The 16,844-nt window shown below is 41.5% G+C and overlaps 1 protein-coding gene across 6 annotated transcripts in view; it reads left to right on the plus strand.

The window, feature by feature from the left end:
- Positions 1–16,844, plus strand: part of LOC110975454 (uncharacterized) — a 110,106-nt gene that overhangs the window by 86,900 nt on the left and 6,362 nt on the right. For 5 of the 6 annotated variants that reach the window (XM_087130194.1, XM_087130195.1, XM_087130193.1 and 2 more), the window contains 6 exons: positions 12,177–12,515; positions 13,262–13,612; positions 14,731–15,036; positions 15,304–15,672; positions 16,126–16,212; positions 16,561–16,686. In XM_087130194.1, the coding sequence (XP_086986320.1) occupies positions 12,177–12,515; positions 13,262–13,612; positions 14,731–15,036; positions 15,304–15,672; positions 16,126–16,212; positions 16,561–16,686 (1,578 nt within the window). The remainder of the gene's footprint in view (positions 1–12,176; positions 12,516–13,261; positions 13,613–14,730; positions 15,037–15,303; positions 15,673–16,125; positions 16,213–16,560; positions 16,687–16,844) is intronic. The other variant, XM_087130191.1, reaches the window with a different exon arrangement.

Here is a 16,844-nt window from a genome sequence, read left to right on the forward strand (position 1 = left end):
GGGTGGGGATGATGCGATCGGGACAGAGAGTGATGGGTCGCCGACACATTTGGCCAAAAAGGCAGGGGTCGGGGCCGATCCTCATTGTCAAACCATCGAAGTAGTTAAACCTTCAGAGGCTAAGGTTTCTTTCTACCCTCACTTGTCTCTTGGCTCATCTACCAAGAAAGCTAGCAGCCAATCAAATTGCTAGACTTGTTTTTACATCGTTCGTACCTCGATTCCCAAGAGGGTAGACCGAGCCGTCGATTGGTGAAATGAAATGAAGTCACGAGAGGGCGCAATAGAAATCGGCACGCACTGCATATGCTTGATCGAGTCCGCTATCGAGTTCTGCCGTCTTGGCCCAAGACTACAGCCCGGGCAGTTCAAAATCCTGTGTCCTTTCTCCATGCTGTAGGTGTTATTGTAGGGTTACAAGTTTATGGTAAAAACGCTGGCGCATCCAGGATTTTTTGGGGGGAGGGAGGGGCTCAATGAAGTTTTGTTCTTATCGCCAGGGGGTCTACTACATGCATTTGTAGCCATTGGTACTAAGCAATAAGCTGGTGCTTAGAAATGGTTGTTTGCAGTACCCACTGCTACATCTTACCAGCTCAAACCAGCCAGCAGACCCAGGGAAGCTTGGTGGTCGAGTGGTTAAATGTGTATGTCTGCATTGGTCACGTATGTTTCCCCGCCGTAGGCCGTGTGAATTTTAGTTCATGCAGTTGCGCATGCGCAGAAACCTTCAGTGTGCCGGCGGCTCACAAATTATTCTAGCAGACGACGAAAGTGATATTTTCTTGTGTCAGAAATCCTACAATAAATTGTTTGCCATTTAATAATAAAGCCACCGGAAGGAGTACAATTCGGCAAGTATGTGAAACAATCATGACAGATCTCTTAATCTGTCTGAAAGGAAAGTATTCGAAATGAACTAATTCAAAGAAAAATGAATTTTCACCAAAAAAAAACTCATCGAAATCTCGTGCGAATTTTGTTGAAAAGCGCAACATTTGAAACACTTTTGGAAATATTTCTCCAGTTTTCCTAAAGAAAATTGCCATACTGCCTAAAGGACCAATACGTGCTGGCATCGTTACGGGTATTTTGCAGCTGCCAAGAAGTCAGACGTTTGAAAAAAACGCAATTTTCTAGACAACCAAACAAGTATTGTTTACGCGAAACACGCCACAAATCGGTACTTCTAAGACACTAGCTACGTCGTGCTGGTACATGTACAGGGTGCCTGATCGATGTCTGGGGATTACATGGACGAAGCCTTGTGCCACGGGTTGGCAATTTACCCTATCAAGGCGGAATGCCAGCACATGTATTTTGTATAGCGAGCATCAGGCCGCCATGTTCTGAGCTCAGACGCCGACAATCGACAATACAATGTGCGGTGTAAGAAAGATGTGGTAAAATGTTTCTGTGTTGAACTTCGTCGCGCGCGCCGCGGAGTCGACACAGTACATGCAGTATCCAGTTCGTAAGTGTCACGCCACTTCAGTTTAAACAAGGCCCACTGCACAAGATACACGACCACCGCAGGTACGTTAATTCGCAGTAAATGGCCGTTATTTTTTCTTTTGATTTTATGTGTCGAGTCATCCTGAAAGACTCTTTAACAAAAATTTGCAGCCTGAAAAATCTGAATTCAACATACCTTTATGTATTTTGTGTCTTGACTCCTTACTTTCAATCGTGTGATCGTGATACGGATTGAAGCTGACACGTACATTATTGTTTTCAAACGTGGAAGTGCGCAGATCGACGCTAAAAGCGTCGTATTGGGATCCCTCTATTGGTCGTCCACACACACACAGTAGCATATGCACAGCATGCAAAATGGGATTTCCGAGTTGGCAATTTAATTTTAAGGGGGTAAGTGGCGGCGGCGTTCCATGTGTGTGAAAAAGTATACCGGTTACACACTTCATGCAACTGTCATCTCATGCATAATTCACGGTAATATCTCTTACGGTTGATTTTGACCGAGTTTGAAGAATAAAAGAGGTTTTTATTGTAACTTCCGGTCTGATGACGTCATCAGCCTCAAACTTCACACACGTGTTGACAGGGTAAAGATAATCATCTACGTCAATTTTCAGGTGATTCGAACAAACTTCGCCACAGACATCTATTCAAAACTCATTTGTACGATTTTTTGACCTGTCGCTAGAGGGCGCTCGATCTTTAAGTGATATCATCAGTAGATGATTTGAAGAATACAACACCCCAACAGACTAACACCGTTGAAAACAACTTGATACCTATTACCATTTTTAAACAATACACCACTTCCGGTTCGACCGCAAGGAAGGCTCACGTGATTTGACCTACACGTGATGAATTCAAGACCACATTTTATCCTGCCATTTTCTGCAAACAGAATGTTGTGGGAGTCCACGGTGATTTTATATGGATGTTTATAAATTTAACGGAATATGTAAATATTCAATATTAAATAATAAATCACTTGAGACGTCATCATGACGTAAATATTTCAGTATTATCTTCGTTCTATAGTCAGTGCTTGCTGTAACTTTGACGACGATCAAGGATTACTTAAGTACCGAAATAGTGCCTCGAAAATGTGTACAAAGTTAATGGGCTGAAATAAATGTTTAAAAATGAATAATAAATCACTTGATGACGTTATCATGACGTCACGCTTCGCGGCACATCTATGCAATACTTAAGTTGCTGCGGAGAAAAACTGTGTACAAAGGCATGGGCACAAGAAGAAATAGAAGGAGAAGAAAAAAAACCGATCAAAAAGAATGGTCTTTTCGCAAAATGCGAAAAAGCCAATAAAACCGCACAAGAAAAGGTCAAATTACTGTCACGGTACCCTTTTTCCAGTCAAAGGGGGGGGGCACCACAGTCAACAAATTTGACACCCCCCACACAATGAAACTACTCAGACAGCTGTATAGACAGCTCAGAGACACACCAGAGAGACCGACCATTGATATAAGACAGGCCCAGGCTTGCCAAGGCACTTTCTTTGTCAATAATCCCCTATCAGCAAGTGGCTGAAATATTTACATACAATCCCTATGGGACTATATGCGGCAAGGAATGAGACCGAGAGAACCCCCCTGCTTTGTGTTGGTCATTGTCTCGCAGGAATCTGGGGAATTCCTTTCAGACATCTTGGGGGATGTGTTGAGTAATAATAGTCTGGAATGTGTATAGGGATAGGACATGTTGGGGGGATACCCCTCGGTCTCATTTCTTGCTGGGTATACATGGGACTTGGCTTGAGGCTGGCTCTAGAAAAGAATTACTCAGCTAAGGGGAAGTCCCTATGTTAAAAGGTGACTAAACTAGGCTGTTCAGCATCCACAGAGGTACAAATTAACAGGAGGGTTTGAATTTGACCGAAAAAAATAATTACGTAATAAGAAAAAATTGGATCCCTAGTGTACCAACTCTGCGCGCCGCAAGGCTAGAGGACTGAGTGGTGGCAACGAACCCCCTCCTTTAACCCTAAAAAAAAAAAAACCTTCCAATACACATGGGCACGCTGTTTGTCGTCCGTCCAGTGGGTTAGAGGATTACTCCCGTATTAACGGCGGACAGCTACATTTGTTGGATGGTTTGGTTAACTGCTACTCTACATTAAAATCTAGCTCGTTGACCATTAAAAGGAGGGGGATACCTTCTTTTGGACCTCTATTTGTCTTGTGGTCCACAACAAGGTTCGTTAAACATCATTTCTTCGAGGAACATTTTTCTTGTACAAATAAATGTGTAATTGAAAAGGAGTAAGATAATTTGGGGGCTCCCAAACAAGTTCTATTCGTAGTATGATGTTCCTGGCGGACTGTTTATTATCATGTGTGGTGCTTTTTCCTCATAACAGCACGGATACAAAATGTAACTAGGGAATCATTTTCTAGACTACGTTTTGTGTCCGTTGTGCTTTTCAAACGTGAAACGAACTTCCTTTATTTGCCGTCCCCTTAAATGTACAAATTCTAAATTTGCATCCGTTGAATATGGATGATTTGAGTCTAAACCGTCTGTCCATAATGTAAGTACCTTAAGGCTATTAACATTTCTTTTCCCATTGACGTTTTATCTGATTTTAATACTGACGTGGTTCGTTTTTTCCATGTCCATCTTTACCGTTGTTTATATTCTGTTATAACGTACTTCGTTTACAGGTATTCGTAACCTGTTGCCGGTTCAGTTTATAATTAACTTCCTGCAAAGAACTGCTCTATTGTCCAGAGGGATTCCAAGCAGCATTCCGAATGTTTCTTAGGGAACCTAACCGTTTTAACTTCCTGCAAAAAACTGCTCTATTGTACAGAGGGTTTCCTTGTAGCATCATGAATATTTCTTAGGGAACCTAACCGTTTTAAAGAGAGACATGCTTTGCCCAAAACAACACTGTTTTTAAATTCATATTTGATCAAAATCTACCTAGTTAACCATGCCAACGAACTGGGAAAATCATTGTGACAAAATCAGTCACATAACTGACAATAATAACGAAATTCATCGAAACCGTGTTTTCTTCTTTCCAAAGACTGGAATTTGTGCTCCATAAAGATTGAGTTAAGTAATTAATGGCACAATTCACTCCACCTTATTTTGTTTCGTTTTCACGAAGGGATTGAGTCTAATGGTGTAACAAAAGCGTAGCTGGGTAGCTGCAATCAAAATGCACCTTTGTGTCTCAGTTAATCTTATTTTTACTTTCCTTTCAAAATTTCAAAGGGTAGTTTAGCTTTTTTGTTGTTTTATGCGAATGAGTATTTCCATATTCATATCCGAAGAAGCCTCAATTTTACACTGGTTTTTGAACAAAAACGTTCCGCATTTTTGCAGGTTTTGTGGACTCAGTTTTATTTTCTTTGCTGTATTCAAGCAACAAGAATGCATCAAATCCTTCTCTCAGAAATGGTTTCAGTTAGTAAATTCTGCGTTCACAGTTGAAATAGAATCACCTATGCACTGAACCATGTCTTCCCTAGATGACTTCAGAGCGACAATGTCCTCAGTTTTCCTGCAAAGCGAGGATAATTTTAATCGTTTAACAAATCCCTCGGAACGGCAACGCCAAAAAGGGGACCTTTTCTCCACGCGGAGAAAATCATCACCACATCCGTTCCTGGAGTCCCCAGTCATGCATGAACCTGGACGACTGTTTTATGGTAGCCAATACAACTGTACATTCCTCAGGGCCCCTCTCTGACTACATTTAATTATGCTGATGTGGAAGTACATTTGTAACCACGCCCCTAAAATAAATCCAAACTGCGAGGGGATTTTTTTTTACTGGAAGGGTCACTTCCCGGTCATATATGGGCATCATTGAGATGCTCATCTTTCAAAAATTCTTACTCTGCAATAGTTAGGGTCCAGTCAGTGGGAGTTTACAGGCTTATGGTGTATGCATCGGGTGAGGATTACATGAAATCTTTGCCGAATTGCTCACTGGAAAAAAGATATGACCATATTTGGTGATATAAGTAGACTTTCATCCCCGTGGGGTTGCCAGGGTTTTAAAACCATGCATTTTCAGCGCATTTACTCAAACAGGAATGTAAACGAGTTTTCATACACTGAGCTAATATATAAAGTTGAAGAAAACTTCTGTGTGAAAAAAATCATTGCAGCTACACTTTAACATTAACAGGAATTGGTAAACAATTTCAACTCTTAACACCGAAAAGCTGATAATTTTAGGAGTGTCATCTATTTCAGTGGGTGACGATGAGACTATCCAAACGTTCTTTTAATTGGTGAATAAACTTGGATAAGGCAAACGGGTTGAATAGTCAACCTTTCGATTGGATTGCTGAATAAACCTGAATAAAGCAATACTTGTGATCAGTCAAACCTATGTACAGGTGCGCAGGTTACAGTGTCTTCAAACAATGCATATGTACAATGAGAAAGTGATATTTGCTAATAATGTCTGACACAGTTTACATATCAAGTCACGAGACAGGTTTTGTGAGTCTTCCGGACCGAAGCTTAATCGGATGTTGGAGGACTGGAATGTGTTGAGTAGGCAAGAGAGGGTATAATCGGTGTGGGTGGGTCTGTTGAAGGCGGTACTTTAGGGACAGCTGACTTTGGCAGCGTCTTGGCATTACTGTGAGAGCTAGATTGGAAGTACAGAGGCGCATCAGAAACGTGAACGTGTTAACCAGGACGGAGATGACAGCGGTTTTGTCTGTACTGCCTGCCGTCTGGAGAAGTCACGCTACTATTGGTCCTCTTCATTGCTACAGCATCTCCGACGTGAAGGGGTGGGAGTTCGTTCCTCCCGTGGTTTGTGCAAGTTACAGTGGCTTGCACTTTTCGGTTTTCTAGCTGGATGCGATATAACTGTCCTTGGGAACAAACTCCGAAGACACATCAATTAGCCCTGTGTTGGGCAAGGATAGTTGACATGCCCTCGGCGGAAGCGTTGCATATATTCAGCATGCCAAGATATGGGTCCTCATGCGTAGCTTTTCATTTCAGGAAAAGTCGCTTGATTATCTTCATAGAGGCTTCGGCTTCGCCGCTTGCTTGCTGATTTCCTGGTACAGGTAACCAGTTAGAGTCGACTTTGCACTTGAAAGATGTCAGAACTCAGTTTCTGCCAAGGTCCAGCTGGTATCTCTGGCATGGAGGAGGACACTCTCAGGGCTTTCTTTCCACATGTCCGCACGATTTAACATGCTGTTGTATGTCTTGCAACATGGCAGACCAGAAGAGGAGGTCTTGCTCGCGACGCAGACAGGTGTTAATGTCTGGATGACCGGCATAATATCTTTGCTTCCTGTCATTGTGCATTTAAAAAGGCATGACAACTCAGTCGCCATGAGGGGCAATGCCGTCTTGGACAGTCAATTCATCCTGGTAGTTGAGGTACAGATGAAGGGCTGCCAGGAGGCTCAGTTTGGTTTCAGGCCAACCATTCTTGATTGCGTCCATGATGCAACTCAATGTTTCGTCGGTCTCAGTGGGTGTGTGCATTTGGGACAGCCGGTCAGCAGAGAAGCGGTGTGTTCGAGGTTGTCAACGATGAGTTTGTCCTCTGAGACCATGTCACTGAGTGGTGCACGTGACCGAGCGTCGAACAGGTGACGTTCCTTCCTAGGACGGCAGACAGGTTCAAAGTTGTATACTTTTTTTCAAGCATTAGGGATTGTAGGCGTTTTTAGAGACTCGGACAGATGCTCCTTGCTGATTGCAGTGAGCAGTTTGTGGTTAGTGACGTCGGTGGGGGTCCTCCCATGGGTACACTGGTGAAACTTCTCTTTGCCAAGAACGACTGCAGGCATTTCTTTTTTGAACGCTGCACAGTTTCGCTGGCTGGATGTGAGAGAGCGAGTTGCAAAGGCAATTGGCTTGCCTTCCCGAAGCAAGGTAGAACCAGTGGCATCATTCTCAAGGGTCCATTCTTTGGACAGTTCAAAATAGTGGAGACTCTGGGTAGATGTGATGGCCTGCTAACCTTTGCGAATGCATGTTGCTGAGAGGAAGACCACTGCAAGGGTACACCATGCTTCGGAAGGTTGAAAGGAGATGGGCTGGCTGTTAGATTGGGTAAGCCTATGTACTCTGCTAGAAGTTGACAATACCCAGGAAACGGCCTATAGGAACGCTCGACATTTGCCGGGGGAGGGAACTCAGTGATGGCGCTAACCTTTTGGGGGTCAGTCTTCAGACGGTCGTGGGAGATGACGTGGCCCATGAACGAAATCGTCTCTACACTGAGGTGAAGTTTGATGCCCTTCCCAAAGCACCTTTGCATGTTCGTCATGTTCATTCAATGCATGTCTTGCTTGGAGGGCTATTGTTTGAGTAGCATGGAGCTGGGGTTCCTGAGGCTTGCCTCTTGCCTTCAGACGGGAAGAGGACAGTTATGGTGTCTTCCTGCATGGCTTGGGGAAGCCGGATACATTTCAAAAGTTTCATCTTCTGGCTGGTTATGCAGGTGAAATTTGAATCTTTCGCACGTTTCATAAACTTATCCAATGGCATAAGTGTCGAAGTCCTCAAATATATCCTTGATTTTTCAGTTTCGTCAGGTGGGTCAAACTAAATAAGCCATTGTACACACAAAGTGCATCATCGCCAAGGGAGAGCAACAACGCTGCAACCTGATACTGATCTGGCTGCTTGCTGAGAGAAGCCAAAGTGGTGTGCAGTTGCCTTTTGTTTGAATACTTTTTTCCGTTTTCAGTAGTATTCTGATCGATACAAAGAGTGTGAGTAGAGGAAAATCTGAAACACTGGATTTTAGAGCGATTACAGGCATTGCTCTCTGGGCCACGGCCGCCGCAGGGGGGGACAGGGGAATCCATGCCAGCCATAGTACAAAACTCTGTCTTATCGTGGACAGTTCTGAGGCTATCTGCACGCCAAACTTTGCATCGAGCGAGGGGTCGATATCTGCTGCCACCATTTTCCGTGACAACACAGGTGGAAACAGGTCTTTTTTTTCAGAGAACACACAATTAATGGAGCTACATGGCGCTACATAACAACTTGCAGTACCTAGAGGTCAGGCGTCAAGCGAGTTAGGGGGTGCACCCGTAAAATTAAATTCCCATAGACACCAATGATCAAACCTTATTTCAAAATTTTCTTAGAAATACAACTCTCAAGAATGTCCAGCCTGCACAAACAATAATGTTCGACGTATTCTCTTTCATTTTCCTTTCAATTTTTATTGGGTTGACTTGTGAATTTTTGAGAAATTCTCACGCAAAACAGACCACCCCTAAAACGAAAGAAATTTAACTGCCCGGAAAAGTATCCTTTTTCAAATTCACCCCTCTGCAAAATAGATAAATACTGCCAAATTTCTTGTCTCCAAATTGCTCAGAAGTGGAAACCCTGAGTCCAGGTCGCATATGGTTGTGACGAAAATACCCTCTCCCCTATTGTATTAGTGAACAAGGCCAGTGAACTTAGACCAATGGAATACTGTTTGGGATCATCAGCGTGTCTGGAGCTGTATTGCTGACGCCACAACAGATAGTTATTTCCCTCTGTCTGACTTTGTTGTTATTGGGCTGGCCAGGCGTGGCAGGGCTAAGCTGAGGCCACTTGTTGACCTGTTGAGACATGTGAGATCGGCCTTGCGGGGGAAAAATAGAATGACCAAACACTCATGCTGTGGTGCGTTTTGCCATCCGTTGGCTTGCGTTGTATTGAGAGAGAAGGGTGAAAATGTTATTTATTATGGGTCCAAGATGCAAAGTGCCCCCCACCCCAATACGAGCCACGCCCCCAAAAAGGACTTTTCCCCCCAAAAATGCAATTACAACCTGCCTAGGAGGGTTTCCGTCGGATTTAATCAGAGAGAAGTGGGAAAATGTAATTTATGAGTCCCATTTTACTGCAGAATATGTGTTACCAAAGCATGGTCAGGGTTTCACATTGGTGTTAGAAATAGCAAGGTCTAACACCGAAGGGTTTTAATTAATTCATTAAATACACTTCAACAAGTCAGGAAATATACAAGTTTCTCAGGTGTTCAAGACACATATCAAAAGAGTAAGGTTCACTTCTCATCTTTCAATATCCTTTCAATTTGGAGATATCCAGATATAATCACTCATCAAAACTGTTATGAGTCCGTCGCCATTTTGAAAATTAATGCTCACACTTCATTGCAATCAAAGCAATGTCGAGTGTCCAGTTTGGTTTAGGTTCCATGGTCCTTATTTACAAACCATCCAAGCCACGCGTCATAAAATGCTCAAATAGCAGATGATTTTACAGGCTGCCATTTTGATTCTGTTTGCAAAGGCTATTTTGGGTCAATTTATACTGGCCTGGAACCTTAAGAGAATATAATCAATCAACACTTGCGGATACCTTTACAAACTCTGTGTAATAAGATTTCATTGTTTTTGTTGAAAGTTTAGTCTGACACCATATCGCAAAATTTTCCCCTTCGTTGAAACGGTCATCACAGAATCTAAGCAAACCCCGAGAAAGTTCCGGGATACAACTGTGGACATAAATGCGCAGCAACAATGTGAAGTCTAAGGTGGCGAGGCTGCTCCAGTAAAGGCCCATTTCCACATATATCGCGCGGGATTTTTGCTCCACTTTAACGATTTCTGGTATCGCGTGCGTGTGTGAATGAACCCTAGAGCTTGCAAGAGAGAAGAAGTATAATTTCTTTAGCAAAACCAATGAAAATGCAGACCGGATTTGGCACATTTGTCCAATGCAAGAGATGCCAACATTGACGAGAACAATTTCCATTGCAAAAAAGTCTACGTTCCAGGTAAAAGAAGTAGGAATGGATTAGCTGTTAACATTTAATTAAGTCCTGTATTTTACACGAGTCTATCAAGGCACTTTAAAGAAGACATTCCTAACCACTATCAGTGATTCCTCAGTAAGAATCCTATTTACTTTAAAGGAACCAGGGAATGCTTTTTAGAATCAGTTTTGTTGTGTATCTCTGTAATCTTCCTGCATGTATGGAGACTGTCTGATTTTTCTGAGTTACGTAAACTGAACGGTGCACTTTTTAAAACACTAAAAACTGACCGAGCATTTTTGGACAAGTGAGGGCGCTTTTGCATTGATGTAAATTCAGGAAGACATGATCCAGATTGCATGTTTTCACGTTTAAACTGTGAATCCCAAATTTGCTATCTTGGATCATTTCTGTGAATAGGATTTTTGCTGGATTATTTCCACAGCGGTAAATTGCCAAAGAAAATAAATTCTGCCATAGCAGTAGTTAAGAGACATCTAGAAATTTTCTGTGCACAAACCAGTGCAACATTGAGATTCAGTGCCTTGGTTGACATCATAGTTCTGCTCATGAATATGCAAATATGCATTAACATAAAAACAAAAAGGCATCAAAATATTGGTTAAAATTGCAAAGCAAAAACTTAAAATCAGGTAACTGAAATCCCAAGATGCAATTTCTAGGGCTTTTTGTAAAATTCATAAAAAATATTTCCTGGTTTCTTTCATCGTATTCTTCTTGACCCCAATTAATGGGATCCAATCATATGACACTGTAATCAATACTTGCATTACACACTACAAATAAGTGAAAATCAAAATTTTCAATATGTTCAATAAGGGAATAAATAATTGCATGGTTGGTCTTCAATGTTCATTTAAGACAGGCTAAGGAGAATGGACGCGACTAATGCATGAGCCGCATGCAGGCGAGGGCACTCTTAACTCTTAACCAAACTGTCTGATACCCAGGCACCAGTGCATGACTATCGGGCATTGTCCCTTTTTGATGGCTGACATAATCAAATGTTATAACACACCTCCTCCTGGTTCTTTTTCCTGATTGGCTGGAATACAGTCAAGTGTGGACCACTACCACAGGCTGGTACATGAATTTGGCGTAAGCGTGACCCGGCACGCGCCTAGATATTGCGCGCACGCATCAATACCAGAGACTAGCCTCGGTGGCCGGTCACGTAAAATTCTTGAAAAAGTTTGACTGGTTATTGTGTCCACTGGAGGTTGCCCTGAACTGAAACCGTTCGAACAATGGAAGATTTCTTCTCCTACAGCGACTCAAAATTAGACTGCATCTATGAAACTAAAACAAACCTTCAAATTTTTGCACTAGTAAGCAGGAGGTCGTTGGTCGTCCCACCCGTGTACGCTTGCGTGTTTTTTTGTTTTGTTTTGTTTTTTTTCTTTGGTAGACTTTGTTTAATCTCAGTGGAAACTGAGCCTGTAAATGAACAGCCAACTGAAAGGTAACTGGGAGAATTAGTGGAAGAATTATACAATTTAAACCCTCACATTTTATTGACATAAAACTGAAAAGACATCGAGTATCATGTTCACAGTGTATCAAGCCTGACACACTGATGGTAAAAATCGTGCACTGCAATTACATGCTTATGAGGAACAGTTTTTACATGAAATGCCTGATGTTCTTGTTGATTGCTAGTCGTCTTGTATTCAGTTGTATGTGTGCCTTGGGGTGTTCCTTTATTAAAAATACAGTTAATAAAAATTGATGTTGTTTTAATTAAAGCTGAGGCTGATTTCAAACACAAAACAAACAAGTAAGAAAACAAAAAGAGCAAAACAAACCAGAAAATACGTATAAATGAGTCCCCAAAAGTTGCTTCTGTCAAAAACGCAAGTTTGAAAGTTTGGAAATAAACTAGCTACTTTAATGTTTCATATATTCTTTCCCCCTGTTTGCCACTTAGAAACTAGTGTTCAAGAAACCTTTGGCGATTCAAACTATCTTCAAAAATCAGTCTGGCAACGAATTCCTTGTCTATCGTTTCGTCGCGAAGAGGCACTTGACGGCGTCATTTGGTACAGGGGATCCAACATTAATGACCCATCCAAGATTCGTCTTATCAGCCGTGATCTTCGTGGTGACGGTGTCAAAGACAACCCTTCAAGTGCCAGATATTCCTTCTCGCCTGATTCCAGTCTCGTCATTAAAGGTGTCGAGGAGAGTGATGAAGGGAGGTATATTTGCCAAGTCATTCCTCAAATCACTGGCAGCAGGGTTGAGAAGATAGACGTGCAAGTCATAGGTAAATTATTAAGTATTGTTTTAACATAAATATATAGATTAAAATTAGCTCATGAACGTTTCAGGTTAACTGGTTACATACATGTGACTAAACAGGTATAAAAGTCATGCGTACTAGTGCAGACTTCTTAACCACTCGACCACCGAGACGTCTGCACTAGTAAGCAGGAGGTCGTGGGGTCAAGTGCCACCCGGGTAAGCTTGTGACTTTTTCGCAAGCTCTCGGACAAGCACTGGGCGTTCAGTGTTTATTAATATATACATTGGGTAAGGGCAAAACGCGTTATAAATTAACATCTCCCCAACGCAAAAATACATCTTGAAAAGGCATTATCTTGTTTGCCTGTTCTTGTTTCTGTTTCTTTTGCTGAGTGTGTCTTTTTTTGTTGGCATTTTGGCACTGCTTAGCCTAACTACTTTGCTCTGGTGTTGTAGTTGCACTCTGTGCAAGTTATAACTTTTTTGGTCGAAAGTGAAGAAGGGTTTCTCAAGCTGGCATAAGCACTGTAGGCACTGAGAATGCAGGAAAGAGAGAAAAAGGGAGAGTTTCTGCAGTTGGTATTTTTTGGTATATTCAAAGCATATTGTTAAGTTTGAATATACAGTTGTGCTTTTCTTAAATTAATATTGAAGTTAATTGACTTCTTCAGAAATTCCAACGAAATTATTTGTGAATAGTTAAAACTAATGATTCCGATGTTCAGGTTTCCAATTATTAAATTTCTTAATCGTCTTCCACTGCTGTAGGAGAAACCTTCCCTGCGCATGCCAGTGATAAATCGTCCACTACCAGTTTCCAACGAGGACGCAGACAGATGCTGCCTTGCCAGTGCGCTGCAGAAACACCTGTCGCACACATATCCGCAGTGTACTGGTCACGGGGAGAGGGGGTCACTGAACATACAACAATCATCGGTGTACGTTTCTCCGATGATGCATTTGTGCAGATCCAAGATCATGCTGATTACACCATTAGCAGCAATGCTTCATTGATAGTCTATTTTCCCACCGATGGCATCGGTAACCAACGGTTTTGGTGTCACGTATTTATGTCCAACAATACGCAGAGTCACTGCCACATCGATGTCCGCTGGTTAGGTAAGTATCATCGTTATACATTCAGGCTTGGCTGTTATTTGTTCTCTAGCAACATAAGCCAACTTTTACCTTTAAATTTCCGAGACAACGAAACTCGTTTTTTTTTCTGTAGACAAGAGCAGTGACACAGGAGCCTGTTCAAGAAATGCTTTAGGTGCTAGTGAGGCAACAATGCTGTACAAATTTATGAGAGCAGATGACACGATACTACTAAATTTATTAACCCTATTAAGGCAAAATTCTAGTAGGGCTATATCTTAGACATGCATATATTCAAATATACATAGTTTTGTACCATGAACTACTATGGCGCTTTTCGAGTTTCAGCTGTTCCTTTCCTATGGCAATTGGTTTTGTAATTGTAAACATGAGACGAATTTCCCTTTTAAAAATCTTGCCTTCTCTGCAACCAGGAATCCAATGTTAATCTGTACCCCGGAGAAGGCAGCCTTGTCTACCAGCACTCCCCCGAAAAAAAAATTGGAAGCCCGCAAAACTTCTTCAGTCCTTCTTAAAGTATAACACTGTAGGCCACTTCCAGCCGACAGGTGTGACATCTAGAAAAAAAAAAGAAAAAAAAAACATGTACATTCGAAGTGTTACGTGGACCCAATCATACCCTAGAGACGTGCACATCGTTCAAAGGTCGCATAATTCGCTGATTTAATAGGGGAATTCCCAGATCCCTACAATAAAATTAAAACAAAAATCAATTTAAAACATCACAAGATGAAAATATGACGTCATCAATCTGGAATAATTCTTGTATCGGTGTCTTTGTTGGCTATCATATTGATAACGATCAATCATCAAGTTACAAAAATGGTGGCGTAAAAACAAATGTCATGTACAAAGTCAATGGGCTGAAAATGCATACACAAAAAACTGCTCCTTTAAGTTCGATCACGTGATTTGTGGTTAAACTGACAATTTTTAATGACATATTACTTGATATTTAGACTGTCGTCTACATGTCAAATCAAATAACAGAGCGTAAACCACAACGCTTGCTCCTTTGTTCTCATATTAATCTTGAGCCGAAGTTAAGGACTACTGAAGATTGAAATATTTGGAAATAATAATAACTGTTTGGTCCAAATTTCTTTATTACCATGAAGATGAACAGAAACCCGATACTGCCCTTAAAGCTTCTGAGTCGTCATTCTACTTGCTGGAAGGAGAAGAGCAGAGCATACCATGCTTGAGCTTTACGGGAAGCTCAGTTTGTGAGATTGAGTGGTTCAAGATAGACAGTGCAGGTCAAAATCTTCTTGCGTCAAGAAACGAATTTAATGCAGATTCCAACTTCGATCTTGCTAATGACTATGGATTGGTCATAAAATCTGTTGATGCTAGCCATGCTGGAAGATACAGGTGTCGTGCAGATCAAGGTCTTAGTGAAGAAACGTCTGTCTATGTTATAGGTACGCCCAAAGACTAGAAAGTATAAGGTATTGGTAGTCTGAGAGAGTATACAAATTCACGTTTTGTCAACTTTGAAACGAAACAGTGGTGACCCTTCCGGGTTCGTAGCTGTTCCGGTGTCAGTTTTTCTTGACACACTGAACATTTCAAAGAACATTTCGATGAATGAATGTTTTGTATTCCAGTGAGAAAAAGAAAACGTTAATATGACTTTCAATAATATTTGAAGAGTTTGCACGTAAGTCTTTTTGTTTTAAAATTTACAGGAGATAAATTTCAACTAGACGGTAGTAAGGTGTTCGTATATTCAACAATTGACTATGTAGTTGGGAAAAACAACACATTAACGTGCTCAGGTGCATCAAATGCGACTGAGATCCAAGGTGGTACAACTATAATCTGGTCATTTGGCACACCAACCGAACAGACTACTACTACAGTAATTGGAAGGCTGGCACTACCAGAGCGTTCCAAAGTGATGTCTGGTGCTGGAGACAAAGCCTGCTACAACATCTCTCCAGAAGGCTCTCTTCTCCTGAACAATTGCTCCCAATATGGTGACGTCAGATACTGGTGTCATGTGTTTTTTGAACACGGCCTACTTATTACGTCGTACGTGGATGTTCTAAGTAACGGTAAGTTTATACATAATTCTACTCCACATTGACTGTCTACATTATAATGTGCTATATCCTTCCTTGTTGTTCATGGTATCTATTCGCAAGAAATCAGATTTTGTTCCGTTGTGTCCAAACTTCTTTCGCCTTGGGGCAGCAGATCTGATGTCCACAAATTTTATCATGATTAAGGGAATAAATATGTGCTTGGCCAGTCTTAAACGTGCGCTTAAAACCGGCTCTTTCAGGAGAATGGACGCGACTAGAAAAAACTAATGCCTATGCCGCAGGGAATTATCAGCGTTCATACACCTACCAACCACATATGTATTCTCATTCATAAATACCATTTCATTCAGAGAGTCAAAGGAAATCAGTTTATGACGGATTTCCAAGAATTCCGTTCAAGAATTTTGCTTTTATTTTCCCAAAATCTTAGTCCATTTGATGGTATATTCATTTAATTTGCAGGTAGTCCGGAGGTATGGACTTGGAGTGCCCGTGCAGCAAGTTTCCCGTGCCACGCGCACACAGACTGCATTAAACTGTCGTATCCAGGTGCCAGCGCGTTTTTTACGCAGCGAGCATTATCAAATCGCAGCGGGCATTATCAGATGTTAATATATAGTCACATGACGTGTTTTGGCAAATAAGAGTAGAAAAACTATCCCAGGAATTTATGAATTATTTAAACAACAGCTGACTCTCCCCCAAAAAACTTTTTTTTTTAAATATAAAATTGCGACATGGTCCAATATTGCCGCTAAATTAAAACGCTTACATAATTACAAATGGGTAAATGCCAAACCCTCACGTATGACCAAAGCTGAAAATGGATTATGGTCCAAGAAGAGAAAATGAAAGAGTAACATGTGTTGTTTGCTGTGTGTTCATTATTCCGTCTAGAGCCTGAAGCTGCTGGAGAATTTCCTATAGCCGTCATTGTCAGCGTTATTGGCGTTCTCGTTGCCCTGATTGCCTGTGCCCTGATAAGCATGTGTCTGTACAGGAAAAAGAGCAGCCGTTCAACGAGTAAGTTTTCGGACTAATACATAGAGACAAGTACCAAACAAAGGGGGAAAGTGGCGGGGGAATTACTCTTCCAAATTCCACAATATGATTTAAGATGAAATGAACAGCAACAACCGAGTTGAAAAGGGGGACATTCAATTTTTGCGTACGCGTTACAT

Source organism: Acanthaster planci, linkage group LG20, assembly GCF_054643075.1.
Source record: "Acanthaster planci isolate LZ-2023a linkage group LG20, COTS_SCS, whole genome shotgun sequence".
Taxonomy (NCBI): domain Eukaryota; kingdom Metazoa; phylum Echinodermata; class Asteroidea; order Valvatida; family Acanthasteridae; genus Acanthaster; species Acanthaster planci.